At 47.6% G+C, this 16,774-nt stretch overlaps 1 protein-coding gene across 1 annotated transcript in view; it reads right to left on the bottom strand.

Annotated features, from left to right (window-relative positions):
* The window catches only part of Gad1 (glutamate decarboxylase), an 82,173-nt gene extending 66,829 nt beyond the window's left edge, over window positions 1–15,344 (bottom strand). The window contains exon 1 of the mRNA XM_077668484.1: window positions 15,205–15,344. Coding sequence (XP_077524610.1) covers window positions 15,205–15,253 — 49 coding nt within the window. The 5' untranslated portion in view covers window positions 15,254–15,344. The remainder of the gene's footprint in view (window positions 1–15,204) is intronic.
* Between the last annotated feature and the right edge of the window lie 1,430 nt (window positions 15,345–16,774).

Genomic DNA, 16,774 nt, shown 5'->3' with positions numbered 1-16,774 from the left:
CGCGCTACTGCCATTCTTTGGTGGATATCACAACCCGGCACTTTAATTGGAAGGAACAAGCGCCCCAGCTTTCTTCAAATCGAAAGTAAGTTGAAATAACAAAAAAAGAACCTTCAATACCCGTCACATATTCTCTCACTAAACCCATTCAGGATATTTATTAACACATGAATAGAGTTCAGTCAAATTTAACAATTAATTTGCAAAACACAAACATTCGTTTCAAAGCCTTTCGCAATATTGGAGAAAAAATGAAATGCAGTGATTCAGTCTATCACTGAACATGCTTTTGTCAAATACGTTGCTGTTTTGACACTGAAGACCATCCCGGACGCATAAGCCTCTAGTGAGATATAGATAGAATTTGCAAGAAAATGGGAGAGTTTTATTGCAGTTTTAAGTTAGGGAACTGCTTTGTTTCGTAGTAAAATGAACTACATATTGCATGACATCGCACAACAGCATCTCAGCGAGTTTCTGAAATCAACCAGTGAGCATACTTTTTAAAATGAACATTTATTTCTCTAACGCCTGCAAAAAAAAAAAAATCGGAGCTTGCGTGTAAAGAATACAAACTTCTCACAAACAGTTAAGTAGTTTCGTTAAACGTGGCCACCATTAAATGAAAGCAACGCTTGTCCTGTGTGAGCAGGAATTAGGTATATTTCATTTATTCCGGGTATTTCGCCTCGTCGTTGTTCGGGACCGATAACAATGAAAATTTGATGGATGACAGGTGCTCTCCGACTGATTACTTTGTATTAAGCATGGCGGCAGCTATTTTGGCTTATTTGGCGGCCAAACAATTCGAACACTGTCTTGAAACAAAGGGGTGAGCTATACACTGTAAAACAAAAGAAAACAAAAAATAGGAGCATTAGCGGAGTCGGTAACCTCGCTCTTACGATTTATGGAGATCCTATGTTACCTCCGAAGCTGCTTTACACGTAAAGGTGTAATAGTTAGGTCGGATGTTTTGGCCCGTGCCTTAAAATCTGCATTTTCATATAATTTTGCGAGTTGCTGCAATGTGTATTACTGCCACATGTCGGAAGCGTAGCTTTTCAACAAAAATCTTGCCGTTGGTGCTCATATAAATTAAGTGGCAGGGTTTTAACGTAGCTAAATGGGGAAGACATGCGAAAGCATGCGTTTATCCTGGTTGGCTCATGGTTTTGATTTGCAGGGTCGTCGGCATGTCTGGCGACGATATTAAACTCAGGTTAAGCTCTGGTCGAAATTAAGCTGATCTGATTTGTTCGCGCCGCAGATGGAAGTTGATGAAGACGATGGTGTGCAATGCATAGCATAGTGCTTTCGTGTATTGGCCAGCGAAGCTAATCTGTTCGCGCCGACGCGGGTTTGAAACTCAGTCGTAACCCAGTCGCGACAATGTTTATTTTATTTCTGGACCCTCAAAATCATGCAAGCCACAAGATTCCTGGTTGGGTTTGACCTCGTGAAGTAGTGCTTTCACATTAAAATTCATTGCGCAAAGGCAATGTAATTTTTTGACAGTTTCCATATCCTTCATGGTTCATAATTCGAACGAAAACAGAACAGGAGACCATCCGAAAAAATGCCCATGCATCGGTGATGTGCCACTCAGAGACTATAAGATGATCCCTTAGGCTGTATAAACGAAGGAAATTGGCCGTTTACGAAAACTAGGCATGAAAGCACAAACCACACAAGACAGCTCCGCGCTATTAACTGCTCATTTGTCTGATGTCAGCGGAAATAATTAACCTCGCAAAAAAAAAGTCTTCCGAATGTGAAAATATACTGAAATCAAGGTGAGATGAGTCATAAAATTTATTTCTTGCGTCAGACAAATTTATAGCTTTGACTGTGAACCTGTTTCGGGTAGGGCAATCTTATTTTTATTTTTTCTTTGGGTCACCCAGCTAACGAATGTAAATCTGTTTGACGTCCACTGCTCAAGCGTTTGGTGATCCCTCGCTGTGTTGTCGTGTACAGTATATGTTTTATGGCTTGCTTTGTTAAAAACATTATGCTGCTAATTCAAGCAGTCATGTGCCTACTAGCTCAGTACAGTTCGGTTTCAGTCCCCCCCCGGAAAGACCGATTTGTTTCGTGTACGATTAGTTGTCCGCCGAAAGCGAGCTTTTCTTGCAGAAAATGTGAATTTTCATTTTCCTTAACCACTGGATATTCGCGAGACTTTTGCGGCAACCTGGGTATAACACAGCAATCGGCAGTCGCTCCGGCCCACTGCCTGCTATCTGTGTACGGATGCTCTTAATAGCACGGCTACCATTTAACTTCGGTTTTGGGAGGAATATTGAAGGGTTAAATACGGGCTACGTGACGCCTCTCTGAGAAGCCTCCCGGTCTGGGCTTCGTATAACAGCTTTCGCTGTATGCTAAAATGGCACGTGGCGGCGAAATTTGGAAAACAGTCTGGGACTGGAGGAAGGAGGGAGGGTAGGATGGGACATCATTGCACGGCATTTGAGCGTGAGCAGTCAAACCATTCTTTTCTCATTAAGTTTCGCGGTATCCATCATTTTATAGCGTGTAAAATTTACCACACATTCAACCCATTCACTCAAGCTTACTTTCATGTGAAGTGCGGCAGTGAAAGTGGTCTTAAGCCCAGTAGTCGAACGGCTTCCTCGGCCTACGTGTTACGTGAGGTTGGCCGTAAGCCCTGATGAGAAGTTGTTCGTAACCATTGCCGATGGGGCGTGTCTGAGGCGTCAAACGTAACAATATCTATCGTTTACGGAATGACAACCAAGCCAATCAGCCTTAGGTGATGAATGCAGTTTGAGAACCGCTTGGTGTATTGCGGGACGCCCCCGTTCCAGGAAGGGCCATTTCCTTTTGTTGTTCTCTATTAGTGCACGTTTATTAGGGCACCACCAGCAAGTGATATGATCTCTGAGGCTTTTCACGTACCCTATGAAAAAGGTGGTGAGCAATAGTTGGCGTGTGGTCCGTTAGAATATGGAAGTAGCTTGACAGACAACGAGAAACGTAGACGTGCACCTGGCCGCAAGTTCGATTGAAATAGCTAGCCCTTCTTTGAATTGGACCATGTGCGTCTAACTCGCACCGCCAATACGTCGCAAGCAAAGAGAGCTTTACGTTGCCCTGAGCTCAACTTGAGCGCTCCAAGCCGTCACCATAGGCGCGTTTCAAGCCCGCGGGTAGCCTCGTGTTTTGTTTGGATCGACAAGCCTACCCACAACGAAACAGAGGAGGCTAGAGCATCTGAGTTCCTTCGCGAATGCACCACGCATTCCCTCGTGCCCGGCCAACATCATGCGCCTATATACTTGCGAGGCCCCGGCCGGAGTAACGTCACGCAGAAGTAGACCTACACGTGTACACCTTCACTGCCGGAGCACGTGCAGGCTCGCCCCGACTGTATCTCCTTCATTCGACTATCTCAGAGTAGTTACGAGGGCGGCCGGGGCAGAAAGTTATTAGAGGGCCTTTTCCCTTTCGTAGGTGGGGACCGGCTTAGTACTGGTTTTCTCCTCTCTTCCAGGAATTAATCAAGCTTCCTAGAAATGGCAGAGTTACTAAAAAATATCGTGTCACTGCGCTCCAATGGTTGGCTGCCGCACAATCCCACTTCTTTTGCTGAGCCGTCCAGGAGTCGCTGGCACGAACAGTACTGTCAACGACGAGATTTTTGCAGAGCGTATATTCTAGTGACGTCAGGGGTAAATGGAACATTGTTGTTACGTCAAAGTACATTCACCCGCGGCCGTATATTAAAGCGGCACGCTGTGCCTATGTGCGAGCTCTTCAGCGCCATGTTTGTGCACCAAGAAACTTCGCCCTTGAATTTCCGATACCCTGTGCACCATCAAGGGTAAGCTATGGGACTATGGAACCTCATGCCGCTTATTGACGCGACTTCACGCAGTGCAGTTGTCACTGTACGTATAATGCGGGCGTGCAGAGGGCAGTACTTTACTGCACGGCAAGAACGAGCAGGAATCTGCTGAAGAAACCGCCTTTCTCTATTGTAACCAGTCGGAGCGATGGCACGCGGGATGTGTTTTGCAGTTTTAGCGAAGTACACTGGCTGTTGATAATCATCGGCCATTCAAAAGAGCGTAAACTTTGCAACATGCAATGTGTATTACGTGGCAACCGATTTTACTCCGGATGTGTTGATCTGCTACGTAGCGCGAGACAAATGCCATGTTTAAATAGGAAAAATGAACGTTGCAAATGTGGCTAGTGTGCGGAATCACGAACGCTGCGGTGAAGAGCTCAGAATTAATTTTAACCGATTTCATTCGTTAACATATTCAGCAGAGATGAGCGCCTCTGAATTTTACCCTATTCGAATCTATTAGCGAACGGCTGGCATCGAAACTGTGGCACCGGACCCAGGAGCTGAACGCTATAGTACCCTCTGAGCTGGCTCAGTGGTCATGGCAGTTGGTTGATGAGCCCAAGGACACGAGTTCGATTCCGTGTTACGGTGGCTGCACTTTATCTAAGGGGAGAGAGTTGGAAAAACGCCCGTGTACTGGTGTTTCAGTTCCTAGGTGGTCACGCGCCAAGCAGGGCGCACTTTGCCACCTGCATGACATCACATTTTACTACAAGAATCCCAGAAACTTCCCGTGTACCATTTAGCACCCCCCTCTCCCCCTCCTCACCCCGAGCTGAACACCTTCCAGGCCCATCTTCTGCAGAAGGTCCAGCTCAATACCCTCCTGACCCCTGCCCGTCTCTTTCTCTGCCGCATCCGCTCCGATCCGTGTTGCCCCTGTAGCGGCGCAGACCTCGAGAATAGTCTTTTTCAGCGTACGGTTGCCACTGAGTTCCCTCGTTTCGCCCACCCTTCACCACCCACTTGAGCGGCTTGGCTCAGGTCGGACTGCCGAAGCGACCATGGTTGTCCGCCAGACTGTAAATCTCCTGGACATTTAGTTTTCTTCCTGAAATAAGTCATCTCCTCTATTTATCTGGAAGTTTATCCGAACTCGTCAACCACAGCGGGCCTTATAATAGCAAACAGGGTTGCTTTGGCACATAATATCCATGAATCAGTCAGTCATAGCGCCGAGTCATTGCAAAGGATATATGTCACATGTACCTCATGGTGAACATCTAACTTAGCTCAGACATCTGTCTGTCCTTACGTCAGCACTCTGGCATGTCGCATGTTATTAGTGCGGTGTCGAAATACTGTGCCATATGCAATATCTAGCATCCAGACTTCGTTGGATTTTATATGAGGCGAGGGGCGTGTCAAACGCAGCATCCAACATCAAAAGTTTGTCCACTGAGTGACATTAGTTTGTCCACTGAGTGACATTACGCAAAACTTTTTCTAAAAGCGGTTAGCAGTGGTATTTTTGTTGAACAGCAGCTGACACAAGGCTTATAATCCCATCAAGCACAATTAGATTGCAAAATTCAAATAAGGGTTAAGAGTTACTGCTCAGGCCCCTGAGGTGCGTTAGAGAAGTGGGTCCTTTAAGCGGCTCGCAACCCAAGCGGGAGGGGGGTGGCTCACCTTGTCAGGGTAGTAAAGTCGGGACACGCGTTTTGATCACTGACATCTTTTTGTTAGCCATGATAAGCTACGTCTTCTCTGTCCAGCAACCTTCGCACTGAGTGTGTGCTTATCACATGCTTGACATCAAAATTTGCCGTTTTAAACATTCTGCGCCCGTTGAACACGTTCGGCGAATGCCTCACCCAGTGTATTATTAGCTCCTTACGCCCCCTTACTTGTCGGCTCTTAACATTCGTCAGCTCTCGGTACTTAATGCCTTTTGAAATGAAAGTATACGCCCAAACGCCCAGACCAGCGGTATAAAATAGGGTGCTTGACGTCTTGAGTGATACTGTCTTGAGTGCAAAAAAAGAAAAGATCAACAGTGCATAATTGCAAAGAGGTAATATTACGTTATTATGCGCTACTCTTTTTCGTTTGAATATTTGTCATGTAGTATCTACTGACTACCTCTTCGTTAGTTATGGAGACTATTTTAGTTCAGTACCATGAGCATGCTCCGGCTCTTATCGTTTACGCTCATCCCCATGAAGTCGTTTTCCTCCCTGGCCCTGAGTATTACTATCTGTGTAGTAGTCTGGCACTTGAGACCTTTTTTTCTTCACGCATATTTGTTTCTTACGTCGATCCAAATGCATCCGTTACGATCATTGTACTTGGATGAGTCTTCTCTATTGCATAAGAAGGAAAAGATTGTTGTAATTTTTCGCGCCTGCTGCTCAGAAGTATCAAGATAGCACGAGAGGATAACTGCAGCAGTCTTCTACGTTTTTACTTTGCACTGATGACGTATTATTTTGTGTGCATATAAATTGTTCCTTGTGTCAATAAAGGCCTTTAACTGCGGGACAGCGCTTGTCGCGCGGTGATTTTTGCTCGGTTTAATGCGTTTGCCAAAAGTAAACAGGCTGACGTGACCGCGGAAAAAGTGGGTTGATGGCGGAGCGACAACACTGCGGTCGCGACTCGCCATCCCTCGTCGACTGCGCGGATAACCTTTGTGACGTGAGCATGCACCATCGCTATCCTCCTCCGGATGATAAGTTTCCAGACAGCACGAGAAGCGGTAAGAGCAGCCTCGTTATTAGCAAAGATGATACTTGTCCGTTTACCCTGAATGCGCCGAAAATGGCAGCCAGTCTTGCGAATTAACTTTTTCCTCCTGCATCTGCATGCGCCCTGCATGCGAGCCACCAGTGTGCAGAGCCGAGCACGCTCTGGCCGCCATCGCCGACGGCTAACGGTGGGTCACTTGTGAAGTATACGGTAGAAAATAGTGGCGGCTTCCCTTCTGTAGCTTATTCGTTCCCACTGCAAGCGTCCTCTATCCGACAATGAAAGAAATCGGAGAGAGACACTTGAGCTTCGCCTTAAGGGTATGACGCGATAGCGTATTGGGTTAATGCTTATATATGCAGAAGTGTTCATTCTCTACATTCATAGATCCCTGAAAGTCCGCATACCCCTCGTGGCGCAGCCGTGTAGGGCTTAAGCGATGGGCCACTGCCCTGCGATGGCTGGTGCGGCCACCGGTCGGCATTGTGGGGCCCTGGTTTCTTTTCCCGAGCGACCAATCATTAAGTGCCACCCGCCCCGATGGGCAGTTTCCTCACTATCCGGTGGGCAGGTTGTGATGACGCCGCAAGGTCACATGACCTAGTTGGCCCACGTGCCTCCTATAGGTTGCTCTCTGGGGACAACCTGCCAGAGCCATGCCCGTGATTTTTTGCTCACGACGCCGACAATTATATAATTATAATTATAATTGGTTTTGGGGGAAAGGAAATGGCGCAGTATCTGTCTCATATATCGTTGGACACCTGAACCGCGCCGTAAGAGAAGAAATAAAGGAGGGAGTGAAAGAAGAAAGGAGGAGAGAGGTGCCGCAGTGGAGGGCTCCGGAATAATTTCGACCACCTGGGGATCTTTAACGTGCACTGACATCGCACAGCACACGGGCGCCTTACCGTTTTTCCTCCTTTCTTCTTTCACTCCCTCCTTTATACCTTCCCTTACGGCGCGGTTCAGGTGTCCAACGATATATGAGACAGATACTGCGCCATTTCCTTTCCCCAAAAACCAATTATAATTATAATTATATAATTGTCGGCGTCGTGAGCAAAAAATCACGGGCATGGCTCTGGCAGGTTGTCCCCAGAGAGCAACTTATAGGAGGCACGTGGGCCAACTAGGTCAACGCCGACGCCGGATTTTCTGCGTAACGGGTGCCTTTAACGCTGTCGCGTTTAAAAAGTGCAATATCCAGGGCCACAACAGCGATATCTGCTCCAGAGACGTATATCCCCAACCCGTTACACTCAACGTCGCCAGCATCGGGTCTTGCTCATTTTTAGGGACACGGAACCAGAACAACCACCCGGCGATATTTTACGCTTTTACGAGGTCCGGCGTTGATAATAGCGTAGTTTACACGTCTTGGACGAACTGTTACGGGGATGGCGTCGACCCAATTAACCACCACGCCCCACCTTCGAGAGAGAGAGAAGGGGAGCGGTTTAGGCAGGGCATGCGTCTGCACATGTGCACTAAAGACGCAACACTCAAGCGTTAATTGTTCCACGAAGAGCAAGCGGCCCGACAGTCTCGTACTGCGCTGCCCAAATCTTAACGGCGGAAGTCGTTATATTGCTGGTTTCCAGGAAGTTGAGCGCCATGCCGGAAGTTGACCGCCATGTGGAAAACCTCGAAGAAACCGGCACAGCCACTTGTTGGCGCAGAGCAATGAGCAGGTTACTTGTGGCTGATAGCGCTTGCAGAACGACATGACTAATTTCTATGTGATTTCAAATGAGTTCTTAGCTGATGTTTGAAGTCACACGCAGCGCCCGCTATGCAAATTTTAACGTGTGTGCGCGCTAATAGCTGTTACGAAAAAAACTGGCAGTGGCTTAGCTCGGCTATGCCAGGATATACGTAGCGAAAACTAAGGCATAGTTTGGTTAGCCTTGGTTAGTTTTGATTGCAAGTACAGGTTAGTCTGGTTGTCTGGCTAGAGTTTGTAACGTGGTTCGTCACGTGGATGGTCACGGGGTGCGGTGGGACCACGGTGGGACTGCGAGCACGGCGAAACTGCGAGTTCGTGGCCAATGTAGCTTTCGCTACAATATGCAAGAAAGCGTAGCTTCTGAAGTCAGTTTTTTGTTTAGTTCTGCAATCATTACTCATCCTGTAATGTCAAGCATGCCTGGGTAGACGCGTTGTAGCTTCTGACACGTAGAGAGATACGTGGTATGCCCAAGTGCACCAGGAAACGCATTTTCGCCGCTTCTTTAGGCCTAGCCTATGATGTTGCCGCTAATGTGTGCTCTGTACGTGGTGATCATTTAATAACGCGGGCTCGTGTCTAGTAGAAGAGACGTGACAGAATAGGGGCCGAAATATCTCCTGAGATTGTGGTTAAAAATGGGATATCTTTTGTAGCCTAATTTCAGGGCTGACGGTATACCTTTAAAGCATGCAGTGGCTCAGCCTGCACTCCACCCCCCGCGTCTTGTTCTCGACCGTTGCGAGGCTATATGGGTGGGTCGCCGGTGGCTTCCCATCCACCTTGCAGCCGAAGCTGCCCCATTTTATTCCCAGGCTTTCCACCTGTGGGCATCGGATTCGATTACACTGTACTTTTGGTAACCAAAGCTGAAGTATTGAATCAGGTGGCGTATTTATGCAGAAGATCCACTTCTCTCACACAACGTATTAGTGCTACTTCAATGAGTATCATGGAACTTATCTGATCTCATACTGCTGCGAATATTTGTAATGTTAGTTTGTTGATGTTCAAAGCCATCGACGCACGGCTTTATCACTTTGTGACTCGAGATGCGACCAGATTTATCTCGAATGATAGCAGTTATGCGTAGCTAATTCTGCGTTCTTCATATTGTAGTGGTTGCTTTGCGTGCAATATCTCCAAATTTCTTTGCCAGTTTCAAATTGAGGGCTGCCTAGAGCACCGGTGATGGTGTCCTTTGACGACCGCCGAGCACTTGTGTTGCTATCGCCGCCGCCGAGATGTTCAGTTCCTTGTGGGCGCCAGTCAGCCCACTAAAACATTCGTTTTAGTGGCACCTCAGTCTGCTCATCTGCTGTATCCAATGTTTGTGAGCACCTCACATCTGCTTTAACAGAATTCGAGGCAAAAGGGAGAAAATTTTCTTTAACATTTTTTGAAATGCCACACGTTTCTGAAGTAAGCATCGCTTAAATTTGAGCCATTACTATTCAGCCGGTACAGAGTTGAAGTGCTCTTGTTTGCCTCATGCGTCTTGAAAATTAAAGCTTTGGTGTAAAACTAGTTTTAGGTTCTTTCAGTGAGCATAGCTTTTTCTGGCTATTAAGATAAAGATACGCCTTAGGGAATCCTATGCAAACACATTTGGAAGAAATCATTTCGTTCCACAACATTAGAATGCATTTCGAAGAAGCTACCTTGCACTTTTAAAGTCAACGAAAGGGTATGAGTGATACTAGAAACTGTATTTTGATTTGGACCCTAAAATTGGCAGCGAATAATTTCGGAAGTGTCGGGATTTTAAAATAGTGAACTTTGGTTTTTACTACCCCGCATCGCAGTCGCCGAAACAGATAGCAAAATTATGCAGAGCACACCTGTCAGAGAGTTTAGAACTGAGATTGACACTTTTAATTTGACATTATGTTGTGCCATTGTAAGACAAATAACACTTTCTGTGCTTGCTCTACCATAGTAGCCCTCTTATATAAACTGCAGTTTAAGAGGTCAATTCTGTCTTCCTGAAATGTTCAACCAAGTGCAGTATATCGAAATTTGATATGTTCTCTATTTACGAAGAGTCGGCGTTGTAAAAATGTAAATACACAATTTCGAATTCATCAACTTCCGGCGAGTTCTTTCTGCACGAATGCCCAAAGAACGAACCTCCTCAGAACTTGCAGCCCTCGAATCCTGAACAGTGAGAGGCCTGGAGGGCGGTGACGAGATCCATGGCGTTAGCTGAGCGCGAAGGGCTAAAAGTCACCTGACGGGCTGAGACCCTCCACTCACGTCCAACCAAGCCTTTTTGCCGAAGAAATAAAAGTTTTCATTTCTATCTCTTCATGAGAACTTACTTGAACGCGTGCATCAAAACTGTTTGCAAGTTTCACTAGCGTCCAAGTGTTGTGTTTACGTGCAGAATGCTTCATTCAAAAAGGCCGCCATGCTGTCTCAGTGGTTAGGGCTCTCGGCTAGTGAGCCGTAGAACCCGAATTCAATCCCAAGTGGTCGTATTTGGGCACATCTGTATAAAACCGTTCCCCGTACGCACACCGTTGCGCAGGCTACGTGCACGCGATTGGTCTATTCTGCCTACGAACGACCTCAAGTATAAACTCCTTGGTTTACAGTTTCTGTAGGTAGTCGTCCATCTTTATGAGCTGCAAAGTTGCCTGAGCGCACTTGTTTACATGCTGTAATGACAAGGTCGTTTTAAGTTATTGCATATGTGACTCCATTCCTTCCATTGGTATGGGAAAGCCAGCACAGATGTGCAGAGAATTTTTAATAATAAACCCCGATGTTAACTACTCAAAACTGAGCTGAAAGACTGAAAAAAAGGGTTGTAAAACGACGGCATTGAGGACAGGAAAATGCATGTTGCTTGAAGGCCACGAAAAGGCGCTGAGCGTATTATGACGTATCAGTCTTTTACTTGTATTCAAATTACAGCGACGGCTATAACTTATCAGGCACGCGTTCGTTTCTTCAATCAAAACGCCTCTTTTATTTAATAACTATGGCTCCGAGCAGCCATACCAGATAGGTTTTTAGGCTGCTGCCTTCAAAAAACTTGCACCGACTGGAACCAGCCCAGCAAATTCATTAGTAGCTGGTGTGGTCACTTAAAAACCTCAGTGCGTCATCTTTTGCCTTGTTTATTTTTTTTCGCTTCAGCAGCCTTCACATACACACTGACTTGCAACTAGGTTAGTTATCTGGAAAACAGAGGTTTACCCAATCAGACAATCAAGCGATTAGAAATGGGCACGCTGACGTACAGCACACGTCGCACTGCGACACTGAACCTGTGCACTTACTTTTCTCCTTGAGATGCCAACAAAACACACTTTCCCGTGGCTTCATTTTCATTTGTTCCTTCATGCGTGGTTTCTTCGCAGTTTCACATTAGACGGTGCGCAGTGACGTAGACACCGGGATTCTTATGGGTAAAAAAAAAACTTCAGAGGTAATAATAGCATCCTAGCCACTGACGCTTCCTTTCTTCTTTCTTTTTTCCCCATTAGCTAACCTTGCTGAGGAAAATACCTCCTGGGGAAGATGTCTTGTTGCGCCACTGATATAGCGCGCCTTAACTGGCCGTTTGTTTACGAAACCGTGCTCAGGTTTGTTCACTAACCCCTGGCAAGCCGTCTAGGTATGCGGTGCGCTAAACCAAGAGCGGACGGTTTAGCAGATTTCAGGGGCACAACCAGCGAAAGAGAAACTTAAAAATTTCGTAAACAGAACTGGGCACGCGCTGTTCGTTGCGCCTACCCTGCAATTTTTTTTTTCCCCTTGGTTAGTCACGGTTTGCGTTTTAACGTCTTAAGACAGTCCCAGCGTGCTTTTAGTTATCGATTGTGCGTAATCTCACTTCAGCGTTTGTTTTGGGACTTTGAAGTTGTTTTGCAGTTTATTACGCTGCACTTGCATGACGCCACTGGGACACCAGTTTTACGAAGAGGTATAGTCCAGGACATCTCCTGACATTGTGTACGCAGGAAAGTGCCCCCCCCCCCCCCCTCCCCAATCCTAATTTTTAACGTGATTGTGTTGAGGAGCTCGTGTCGCAGAAAACCCGGTGTGGACGTCGTTGACCATCAGCGAAAAATCCACGGAAGATCCCCGAAAAATTCCTAGAGAAGCAACCTAAACCACATAGGTCACGTGACCTTGTGGCGTCATCACAACCTTCTCAAAGGAATGTGAGCAAACTGCCCACCGTGGCAAGGTGGCAGTTAAATTAATGATTGGTCGCGAGAGGTTGCTCGGAAAGAGCAGCCCTGGCCGCACAAGTCGCACGGGAGGCAGCACCTGCCATCGCGGAGCAGTGGCCCATCGCTTAACCGTTGCACCACTCCCTCAGGAGTGGTATGAGGACCCCCAGCAAACTTTGGATATAAAGTTGAGAATTACCGATTCCGCATATATGGACATTGACCCATTAACGATATTGAGTCATATCCTTAAAGCGAAGCTTAAGGGTTCCCTCTAGCTTTTTTAAGCTCGACCCAGAAAAATTTAGTCCGGCAGAACATTTTTAGCTTGCAAAGAATGAGATTAAAAGGAACAAATGCCGAGCCTTAGGTTATATAGCTTCGAAACAAAAAGTAACTAGTCTCTGTACGTCTGGCATACCTGGAAGAGTCATGGTTTGTAACTCATTTTTCCGATCACACAGAGTACTCTTGCGGTCTTTTGAAAAAGAAAAAAAACACCAGTTATTTCACGAAGCAGGGTCTGCATGCAAGTATCCTTTAGTGCTTTATAACACGCACCGTTGTGTTCTTTTTATTTTTGACACTATCCGTGGCATACCCACCACGGCAAACGTATTGCATCGCATTAACGAAGAACGGCCAAGGGCGCCGGAGCTTGGACCGCTGCCCGGCGGTTCGTTTTTCACCGGTCGTCGTCGGGCGCAGGCCTGGCTTGCTTCAACGTTTACAAGCAAGTTATGATTGTTGTTACTGCCGGCTCTCGCTTCCTGAGCGCCCGTGACGTAGGCCAGTGCGAGCGCTAGCACGTTGAGCATAAGGGCCAAAGCCCGTGCCAATCATAACAAATACGTCGCTGTTGCCTGCACAGAGCGCCCGGTGGCCGACTTTTCCGCGGTCTTTTGAGTGACGTGTATAGGCCAGCTAGCCCCTTTTTCATTTGCTTCGGAACATTCGCAATTGAAACCCCGACAACCGGGCCATGCGGCAGAGCTCAATAGAACGCAAGTGAACAAGTAAAAGAGGCAGCTGTTATCTGGGACAGTATTTTTTTTTTCTATGTGCGGCACGCAGGTGCTTAACACTCCAATGCGTTCTGTAACTGTGCACATCGTTTAACTGTTGCTGCGTCCTCTTTGCGCGTACAGTTTTTCATATCCTCATTCGGATGTGACGACTTTTCATGAGCACATTTTTTTAAAACGTAAAGCCTGTTGCGATGTTCCTTCTTTCTCTCTCTGTCTCTCTATCCTCTTATCGTGTTTCGATAGTTTGCCATGCCCACAAGTTGGAGCAGTCTATCCCAGTCGTGCAGACCTGCGCCAAACATGCGCGACAGTATTATGAGCACAGTACAAGTGCATTCATGTCCTTCTGAACGAAATTCTCTTTACACAGCGGCTCGAGATCTCCTGAAGCAACTTCAATTCTGCTTCAAGCGCTTTTTCGTGTCTTCGATTTCTCTCAACGCTGTAGAGTTAAGCTCAAGCTTGTTACAACAACGCTTGAGACAATGATTTTAAAAGTTCCACTTTTAAGACGGACTAAAACCGAATTAACTTACAGTCAAGAGTACTCTGGAGCTTTCACTGCTTCCACGTAAGCTGTGCGCTTGCTGCAGAAATCCTGCCTTGTTTTTGCTTGTTTTTTTTTATTTCCAGACACATGTATTCTTGCTCTTTCATTCTAAATACCAGTGAGTATGTCAACCGAGATGTTTCATAGGTGACTACATAGGCAGTTATTAGCGGCTGTGGGACGGAAAAAAAGTTCTGCTTTCAGTTCACCGCTATAGCATTAGCGAGATGCTGTATAATTTTGGGCTTCGACTATACAGATGATATCTAATGAACGCTGTGTACCTTGTCTTCCTAACGGCTATAAAAGTGATGCAGCGTGAAGACGTTTCCTTTTGTACAGCGCTATGACAGTTAATTACGATACTATGACAGTTAATCAGGAGCTGCAGCTTTCATTCCAACTCGCTGGTATCTTGTCCATGTGTGGTACCAAGGTCTACCTAACTTACAAAAGAAGAAAACGACGAGGGGGATGTGCGTACTTGAAAGAAGTTCCACAAGCGGCATAGGCGTCTACTCCTAGACGGCTAAAGCATGCCACGAGCAGATACGCCACAGATTCGCTCATATTAGGCGATTATCGAGTGAATGTAGCCTAAAGTTGCGCAAGAGCGAAGTGGTCCAATCGAAAACGGCGAACGGAGTTTACCAGAAGGGCGCAATTCCTTCGCAGCGGTCAGATAGGGCCACCCATAAGGTCATCATGGCGCTAATGGCGCTCTTATTCTCCTTTAAAAAAACAAAAAAAAAGAACAAAGATGGAAGAAAGAGGGGGCAACGGGCAGTATGGCGGTGGCGCTCCGCGCAGCGGTGTCACCTTGGGCGCTGCACTGTGTCTTGGACGAGTGGCGTGTGCGAAACTCTGAATGGAAACAAATTTCGGAATACACCTACTCGCTCACTGCCTCCAGTCCTAGATTCTGGACAAAAGCCTAGACGCAGTGACGCGGCTGCTGCCACTAGCGGCACTTGTCGCGTGGCGAGAACCCGAGTGGGAGCTGCCAGCACAAGGATGAGCGAACGAGGGAGGCGGCTGTCACTCGGAGCGTCTCGTGCCGGGATTCCGGCGCGGGACTCCACGCGGGGCCCGCGCCCCTGCGTGGCGAGTCGGTCGGCTTGTGGAGTGGTGCTCACCTGTGTACCGTAGCGCGGACACATCCTCCGTCCTGTTCTGCGCGGCCATGTCGGCTTGGGAGGAAGCGGACCGTGCGTCTCCTGCGCTGGCACCCGGCTAGCGTTCCGGCGGCGCACTGCAGGCACGCCGAAGTGCCCCGTCGCTGCTTTGTAATGCCGGCCAGGGGCCGCCCACGAATCGGGCGCTGCATCGATCGGCCGCCTCTCATTGGCCCAGGCAGGCCTGTGACGTCAGCACGAACCCCGGCCCACGTCCTGGAGGAGCCCTGCCCGAATGTCGAAATCGATTCCGCCAGAAGAAGAAGCACGCGCTTCGCTGCACGTCGCCGCGCGGAGCACTGACGTCGCCGCGGAAGGCGGTGGGGTGCCGGCGACGTCCACGCCGCCGCGCTCACCCTCGACACTGTTGTCCCTGGGGCAAACATGGCCGATCTCGGGTCGAACACAGTTCTTCATCTGCGCGCCACGGCGCTCACTTGCGACGAGAGCTGGCTGGCCCCTAACGAGTCTATAAATAGCCGCATTGACCCGCGACTCAGCGGCCCTCGAATGCTCGGGTCTCGGATGAGCTCGCGCCAACCCTGCCGAGCTGAAAGCCATGGGCGCTGCGAATGTTGCCGCACATCCGCAACCGTTCGGAAGGCACAAAATGCGATTAGTATCCTATTCAGGAGAACATAAGCGCCGAATCACCAAGCGGTGCAACGGAAGTTGTCGCCGGTGGGTCTTACCTGACTGAGATTTGGATATTTAACTATTATCGTCTATATCAGCACCACCTTTTTATCTTTTTTCTTAATTCAGATTGTCTGAATCTCTTCAGAGATAACCATGGTGCTTTAGCTGCGCAAGTGGAAAAGCTAGATAATAGAGAAAGTGAATCCCAGCGAAACGAGTCGGGATGACTTCTTTCCGTGGTTTTGCGATTTTCTGATTATTGGACACAATGTCTAACTATGTCTACACTAAACTGGTAATCTATGAGGACTGCGGAACGAGGGGCAGGTGAACAGCTGCCCTTTAGCTTGTTTGCCTCTTTCCGAGCAACAGACAGCAAGCTCAGTGCTGTGGGGAATGCAGGAATTCAATGAAGAGCTCCCGCTTGTGTCAGCAGCAGTTCATGCGGAAGTTAACAGGAAAGAGGACGACAGAAGATATAGAATATAAGAACGAAGAAACTGCCAGCGGAGAGAGAGCAGCGAGGCTATATCCGCTTCACCAAAGGTGATGACGGATAAGGAAGCAAGTATGGATACAGGGAGGGTGAATTAAAAACAGGCAGCCTGAAATTTGAGCAGACGGGCTAAGACCTAGCATCACTCATTGCCATAACTAGCGTGCAGAAGACCAAACTTTGTAATGAAGTCAGGTGATGTAGCTTAAACGATGCTCACAACGCAGTGAAAACACACTTAGAAAGACTACAATACAAGCATGCGCGGAAAGAAAAATGCCACGACGGAAGATACCCACAATTGCTGAGAAAAAAAAACGCGAACCTTAGCACAAGAAGCAGCGTGTGAAGAGCCCCGCTTACTGACTCTCAATGCAGAGCTTCCTCCCAGGCACA

The sequence above is a fragment of the Amblyomma americanum genome, chromosome 6 (assembly GCF_052857255.1).
Source record: "Amblyomma americanum isolate KBUSLIRL-KWMA chromosome 6, ASM5285725v1, whole genome shotgun sequence".
NCBI classification, from domain to species: domain Eukaryota; kingdom Metazoa; phylum Arthropoda; class Arachnida; order Ixodida; family Ixodidae; genus Amblyomma; species Amblyomma americanum.
Note: the sequence above shows the minus strand (reverse complement) of the source record. Positions and strands in the feature narration are given on the sequence as shown.